This window comes from Lotus japonicus, chromosome 2 (assembly GCF_012489685.1).
Source record: "Lotus japonicus ecotype B-129 chromosome 2, LjGifu_v1.2".
In the NCBI taxonomy this organism is placed as follows: domain Eukaryota; kingdom Viridiplantae; phylum Streptophyta; class Magnoliopsida; order Fabales; family Fabaceae; genus Lotus; species Lotus japonicus.
Window position 1 is genome coordinate 81243574 of NC_080042.1, and position 8218 is coordinate 81251791.

The window sequence follows — 8218 nt, forward strand, 5'->3', positions numbered from 1 at the left end:
ATCTTTATAAAAACCTTTGGTGAAACAATCAATTTATTTCAAATGAGAGATGCTTAACGTCTCTCTTACTTGTTTTTCTTTTTTGGCTTAATTGCACTTTTGGTCCCCCAACTATTGTTTTCCTATAAAAATCGTCCCCAAACTTCAAAATTAGCAAAAAAACGTCCTCCAACTATACATGTTGTTGCACTTTTGGTCCGTGAGAAAAATAACGTGAGAAGTTGATGTGGCTCCCTCATGCGTGTCTCACATGACTTTCTTCAGAGAGCTTGATGACTGGACAAGTCACATGCTTCTCACGTGACCCTAAAAAGACTCTAACGGTTATCTCCCTCCTCCATCGTCTTCTTCACCATGGAACCCTTAAAAGAGTAATGTGAGAAGCATGTGACTTGTCCAGTCATCAAGCTCTCCAAAGAAAGTCATGTGAGACACGCGTGAGGGAGTCACATCAGCTTCTCACGTTAGTTTTCTCACGGAAGGCAAACGGCAGACCAAAAGTGCAATGACATGTATAGTTGGAGGATGTTTTTTGCTAATTTTGAAGTTTGGGGACGATTTTCACAGGAAGGCAATAGTTTGGGGACCAAAAGTGCAATTAAGTCAAAAGTCTCTTACTTGTGTTTAGTCTTAAGTAACTCTTATGTTGTTTCAACAAAGTCTTAACTCTTATATTCTTGTGGACATTTTTCCCATAGCTTCTTAATGAAATCTTTACCTTTCCGTAAAAAAAAAACTATATATTTACAAATGGTTAATTTTTTTTATTGTGGTATCTTACATTACTTTACCGGGCGTTTGGTACAAGGTTGGGAAATACATTTCCGGGAATGTGAAGGTAGGGAATCATAATCATATTCCTGTGTTTGTTATAAGTTTGGAAATTGGATGTCCGGGCATAAAAACATTCCCGGGAATGACATAACTTCCATAACTTCCGTCATTTGATTCTCATGAAATGAGTTGGGAATCTTGCATTTCCATGGGTAAGTGAATGTAACTTTCCACTACTCACAAATTCCATCATATTTTTTTATCATTTTGAATTTTTGAATTAAATAAAGTTTAAAAATATTACCGGGAATCTTAAATCCTAACCAAACACACATTAAGTTTTTACCCAGGAATGATATTCTCAACAATCAAACTCCTAGGAATATTATTCTCGGGAATGTATTTCTCAACCTTCTTCCAAACGCCTCCTCAAAGGGTGTTGCTACGGCCACCCGTCACCTCCTTTCTTTTGACTGTCAAACCCAATTATTATTGTTTGTGAATATGTGTTCCATCACCTTAATACCCCCGCTTGGGTTACAGGCAAGCGCAACGTTGCCTGGTCAAATGGTTAATTTCAACTAGCTTAGAATTTCAAAAAAAAACATTATAATGTAAATCAGAAATCATCTATATATTTACATTTAATACACATGGAAACTAAAACGAATTAATAATAAATCAGAAAATAATTTAATAAATATATTTAACTATAATATAAATATATTTAAATGTAATATAAATATATTTTGAAATAAAATAAATTAAAATCAAATAGTATTATAATTTAATTTTGAATCAGCATTTCAAAATAAATAAATAAAGAGAGATATTCAATGAAATTTAATATATACAAATTATTATTTAATTGAATTTAATTACTTCTATGTATTTGTCAAAAAAAACCTACTTCTATGTATATTTATTTAATTTAAAAGTAACCGAATAAATTTCTTATCAATTAAATTAAAAATAAAATAACGTTATTTATTTCCGAAATTACTTGACTGTTTAAAAAAATCAAGTATTTTTGAAAATAACTAATTTTATTTTATTTTTAATTTAATTGATAAGAAATTTATTCGGTTACTTTTAAATAGATATACATAGAAGTAAATTTTTTTGATAGATACATAGAAGTAATTAATTTCAATTAAATAATAATTTTTTTGGTTATAAAGGAAAGATAATTAATATAATTAAATAATAATTTGAACCAGAAGTAATCAATATATTAATTTAAATCTAAATATATATCATGGAGATAAGGGAATGGTTGAAGAAGGATTGAAAAGTCTTCTTTACTCATGTGCCACGAGAGAAGAATAACGCAATGGATTTCCATGCTAGGAAGGCTAATTAGAAAGGATCATCGCATCGGGTGTGGGGACAACCGCCTACTGCTATTTATGTTTCATTTTATTTAGACGATTGTCATTAGCTTTCTTTCTATTTTATCTTTCATTCTGTAACAAAAAAAATCTAAATATATATATGGAAATCTACATAGAAAACTTTTATTGATTATATTTCTTTTAAAATGATAAAAAGTTCATATACTTAGTTTATAAAATAATTTTATTTGGAAATAATTAATTTAAAATAATTTGTAATTTAAATTAGAATTAATTTATATATTGACTATTAAGAAAAATATTCTATAAGTTTGGATATGATAATTTTCAATTAAATTAAAATTTAAATAAGAAATAATCCATATATATATATATGTAATTTAAAACATATATATTTGAAAATAATTAGTTTGAATTAAATTATAGTCAAAGTCATTATTTAACTATAAAGTGACATAAGTATTTACTTTTAAATGAGAAATAATCCTCAGATTAGAAATAATTAATTTCAATTAAAGTATAATTTAAATTAGAAATAGTTTCCTTTTAAACATTTAGAAATAATATATATGTCTAATTTTTTTTGAAATGAATATATATGTGTGTGTGTGTGTGTGTGTGTGTGTGTGTGTGTGTCTAATTTGAAACTAGATATATTTGGGAATTTGGATTCATTTAGATTATAATTTAATTTTGAAATTAGAATATTAAAAATAAATACGCTATATTTACTTTTAAATAATATATTGTTAAAAAAATTAAATTTAACAATTTAAATTTGGTGTTTATAGAAAAAAACTTAGATTTGGTGTAATAAAAATGATATAATTAATCTCTATTACTTCAAAATAATAGCTGTAGCAATAAATATTTAAATTATATTTAATTTAATAACAATGAAAACTCTCAAAATTACATTTCCGAATAAGACAAGAAAATAAGGTAATTTCGTTAAAAAAAAGGATAAGAATCTGATGAAAAGTGAGTCACGCCACATCATCTGTCTGGCCTGGGCTTGCTTGGAAAAGAGGTACTAGGGAGGATTAACAGACTCCATCAACATCTTCCTTTTAAAACACCCTCCATCAATTATCTTCCATTTCAGGCTCGGTGCTTCCTTATCTATTGATTTGCGACGTCCGCTTCTCACAAATTTTCTTATAAATAGGACCTTCACTCTCCCTTGATGCATAGCTTCAAAGTAGTTTCTGAAAGAGAGATAATAAGTGGTGTCTAGCTAGCTTGTCAAGGTTTATTATGTGTGTTCAGTGTTTCGAGGCAGCTCAGGTATAATTCGGAAGCCTTCTCAAGATTTTCATTCCATGCTTTTTCCATTTCAGCATTTGAGTGATTTTCGGTGTTTTGTAAAAATTTCATGTATATTTCATTTTTCAATTTGAGGCTTGAGTTCACCAAATGTGAGTCATTTTCTGATGTTTCTCTTTTGTTTGAATGTTTTTTTGACATTTCATCCATGCCGATTTAGCTATTGAAAGCGATGTTGATACAAAATTACAAAGTGTGTGTATATAGTGTGTTTCAATTTTTAAGGGTATCTTTGGCTTAGGTTGGGCAGCGCTATAATATGATTTTTAAATAAAAAATTACAAAATGCTCATAATAACGATGACTTTCTCGTAATCATTTCTTTCCATCTTACTAGTAGGTTATGGGCGTTGTTATTTTCTTGGGAGGTAGCTCACTTGGTTGAGCTGAGGGTAGAAATAGGTATTGAAGATTGAGGTTCAGGGTTCGAACTCTGAGGATAAGCATTTATAATTACTAACCACTAACATTTATCTATAAAACAAACATAAACACAATAAGTTTTGCGGTGTAAAGGGGATTAGTACTCATTTATAAAAAAAAAAAAATCCAAATGACTACGTTAAAAAAAATCAGTTTTAAAATATATTATATGTGTTTTTTTATTCCAAGAAAAATTTCATTGCTTTCTCATCATTTATATTATATTTTATCCAATCCACATCAAATATGACCAAACGGTACAACTTGGATGCTATTAACTACTTAAATATTTAATAAGTTACACATCATGTTTTTTCAACCCTTTCTAGAGATGGTGTTTTTGCAATATTTTATCTATGCAAGTGTTTCAGATTACTTGTTTTGTCATACAGGAATCAGGAGTACATTTTATTTATTAACTTCTTTTATTATCTATTATGTCAAAATTATACACGACCTTATAAGGTTTTATTTGGCTTACATATGAGTTTTTTATATTTGTGTTTTACAGATACTCATCTAATATATTGAAAGGGAAGCTAGAGCTAAACTTACGCAAAAGTAGGTTGTTGGTTGTGTTGCACATCTAAAGCGAACTTCGCGACTAATGATTTATCAACAACCATCACTCGCACCGCCCACAGGCAGAGTTATCAAAAAAAATGAGATTGAAATATTATGAAAGAAAAAGGTCAATTGTTTGTCCTCATAGTGGACAATCATTTCATAGGTATTATTTAAACTATAGGAAGAGTGAAAGACCAGAACGCGTGATGTTGTACAATTATAGTGAATGGTTGGATTACTCTAAAGATGTTGTTAACTTGGTTAAGAATGATTTTGACATAAAAAAGGCAGCTGTGGAAATAAGGTTAAATGGTTGTGAACTTATGCTAGATTTTTTACACAAGTGTCAGGTAGACTTAAAAACTAGTTTGCGACAGCCCATAGCATGGATTAATGAGGTAGGGGGATGTTTTTTCCCTGAAGATTATGCTTCTTATGATGGCAAATCATACAAATGTGAACATGAGGGTATGAAAATATGTATTGAAATCAAAGCGAACGGGGTTGTTGAATCTAAGTTGAGGAAATGTAAAGGGGAGTCCAATGCGATAGTTAAGGATACTCCAATAGAATTTGAAAATAGGATGATCAAGTTGGATTGTGGAAATGGTGGTGAACCTATCTTGCAGAATAAAGTAGGTTTAGCTCCTTACACTAAATCTATACAAGGAAATTTGGATTTGGATTATGTACAAAAAATGTTCCTTGATGGAATGAGTAGTTTTGGAAATACTGATTTAGAGATAGTGGAGGCATACCGTTGCTCAGGGGCATCAATGCAAGCACGGTTGGAGTTGTTCCGGACTCAAGCTAAAATTACAAAAGAATTCCATGGGGATGCTAATGTTCGATATGCTTGGCTTCCATTTTTAAAAGGAGAATTATCTACAATGGTGGGGTATGGACTTGGGCATTGCGCACTATGTGCAAGCAAATACGCATATGGCGTTGGTGTTCAACTTGCAGCTGTTACTTGCCCTTATGCTAGGTTAGCTTTCTTATGATCAACTTTGAGATATAACATATTTTACATACTAACAATAAGATTCATTTTTTCTATATCTACAGTGCTCGCTATTGTGATATTGATGAAAATGGTGTTCGACACTTAATCCTTTGTCGCTTAATAATGGGGAACATGGAAATTCTTCGTCCTAGCATTAACACCAACACTGGTCAATTTCAACCTAGCAACTCTAAATATGATAATGGAGTGGATGACATCCAATGCCCAAGATACTATATAATATGGAATGTGAATATAAACACTCACATCTATCCCGAATTTGTTATTAGTTTCAAGGTTTCTAGGGATGTTGAAGGTAATTTACATCGTACCTTCAATTTTTTTGTATGTGTTTGCAATTGACATATGTTTAAGTTGTACATTTTGATATTGTACTCTGTGTTTTGATTAAAGGTAAACTAATTGATATTTATAATTCATTATTTCTATTTAGATGAAAAAGTTCTACAAAAATTTTGTATTTGGAAATAGGGTGTCATCCATAAGTTGTAACTCTTGTGGTTGAACTTTCTTATATTCAAGAATTGATGGTTTCATTATGCACCTTCTAAGCTATATAATGTTATTCCTTTTTAGAAAAGGATTCTTCTTGATCACTAATACATGGTGTTTTGTTACAGGTCATTTTTGTGGAAATGTGGGAGAGATTAATGACTTTGGTACTAATTATTCTGGGGACAACTTGGCTAGTGACCTATTACAGGTAGCCTCTTCGGTAGATAATGTAAGTTAATTGATTTTTTTTTTTGCATAAGCCATATTGATAAGTTAATAAAAGGCACAAGGGTGCCACCTATGGTACAAAGAAAGAAATGAGATAAGTGAAAGTAAAACAAAAGCCACAAACAGAAGAGTGGTACAAAAACAGAGGAAACAGGGGAAAAACTATATAGGATCAGCTTTAAACTAAAGCCTCCTAAAGCACCCCTTCATGTTTCGTAAATTACTTAATATGAGTTTTCGATCTTTTGTTTTTCCAAGCTTTATATCTTAAAGGCGATGTTAATATAAATTTTTAACTAATGTTTCATTAAAGAAAGCTTTCACATTTTCACCTTGTATATAAATGTACCCAATTATAGACATATTCATTTAGCTTCAATGCCTATTTGAATAATTTTTTATGGTGGAATACCTCAGGGAATAGTTGCTAATACCCCAAAAATTCCGAAATCCCCTTGGCTGCCTTTTTCTATGCTTGTTGTTGCTATCAATGATAAGGTTGCTCCTAGTGATATGAGTCTTAATGCACATTATAAACTATACAAGGTATGTACAATAGCTACAAATCTTCCATGTTTATCTTCATTGATGAAAGAAATGTCTCTAATATATCAGTCGTTCTTGTTCAGACAAAGCAAATTTCCCGTGATGGTTTCGTGAAGGAGCTGCGGTTGATAGTTGGAGATACTCTGCTAAGAGCTACAATAACAAGTCTTCAATTTCGGGTACAAAATTTCTTTTCTTTTTCCATAAATAATTTGAATAAGAATTATTGTGCTTGTGCATTGTCTTCTCCTGCAGTTATACCTTTCACGCGAAATACTAGTTAATTATAATAGGCCATAAGTTTCATTTCTTTAAGAAATAAATTGTGATATCTTATTTGCAGTCTTCTATTATGGGGTTATGCCTCTTAAATATGTTTAACTGATTTCTTCCAGATACCATCAAAAGGTGAATTGGAAGACTCAAACCAGAACGAAGGTTAAGACTATAGCTATCTATGAGGAGCCGAAGAACTATTGTCGACTTTTTATTTAATAGTTAAAATTAAGTTTTGATATTGTTTGCTCTTAAAAAAACAGTTTTCCATTACTTTTTGTCATTTATTTCTACCTAGAACTTAAGTAGAATTTGTTTTACGTATCTCATATGTTAGACTTTTTATAATAAAATCCGTTTGTGGTTTTAATTATCTTAAAAAATGAGCGCATTTCCACTGAACTTTGCAGGATGTATGTTGAAATTCGTATATATATGAAGGCCTCCAACATGAATTTCTATAGTGCCACTAAGGCATTGTTCACACTATCTTCGATGGAATAAATATACTCGATGTTGGTGTGAAACATCCAAAGAAGCTATGGACTTCAATCATCAAATTAAAAAAAATGAAACTAAAGGAGTAAAGGACATTTACGAAAAACTTGATGATGTTGCTATACTTTGCATCAGAAACAAGGCGAAAAGTATAAAATAAGTCGCCATTGTTCTTGACTGCATTTGAACCTACGTCATTATGGCCATAATTCTGGGTTCTGTTGCTGCATGTTGTGGGGTGAATTCTTGACTTGTACTTTATGAAGAATCTTAATAAAATTTTGTTTCAGCTTTAAAAAAAAACTAAGAGGAAGAAAAAGAGTGGCAATCAGCAAATAATTTATGGCTTTTGCATTTCGAGCATTTTTCATTCATTTTGCTAGTAAATCCTCAATAACAACAGCAAAAATCCTTGCTCGTTTGTGATGCAATTCAGTTACCTCATTTTCACGTGGTTGTTTTAAAACTTTATCGGATACAAGAGAGTAGGAAAACTAGGTACAATTAACTAATGTTTTCCTATATATACATTTAGTTTCTGAAATTGCTTAGAATTGTGCAGAACTTAATAGATTCACTACTCCTACACCACCGGCAAATGATGACCTTTCACAATATCTAGCAATGATTCTGTTCCAATTCTAGAAATCTGAATTTCATAATATTTTAGAAAGTCAAACATAACATATGTTAAAATCAAATC

The 8218-nt window shown here is 30.6% G+C and overlaps 1 protein-coding gene across 1 annotated transcript; it reads left to right on the plus strand.

The window, feature by feature from the left end:
- Positions 1 to 3054: 3054 nt before the first annotated feature.
- Positions 3055 to 7600, plus strand: LOC130735766 (inactive poly [ADP-ribose] polymerase RCD1-like). The gene is made up of 7 exons (XM_057587663.1): positions 3055 to 3416; positions 4390 to 5433; positions 5514 to 5767; positions 6093 to 6196; positions 6613 to 6741; positions 6825 to 6920; positions 7137 to 7600. The coding sequence occupies exons 2-7, from the start codon at positions 4541 to 4543 to the stop codon at positions 7182 to 7184; spliced, it is 1524 nt and encodes a 507-aa protein (XP_057443646.1). The 5' UTR covers positions 3055 to 3416; positions 4390 to 4540; the 3' UTR covers positions 7185 to 7600.
- Positions 7601 to 8218: the final 618 nt, after the last annotated feature.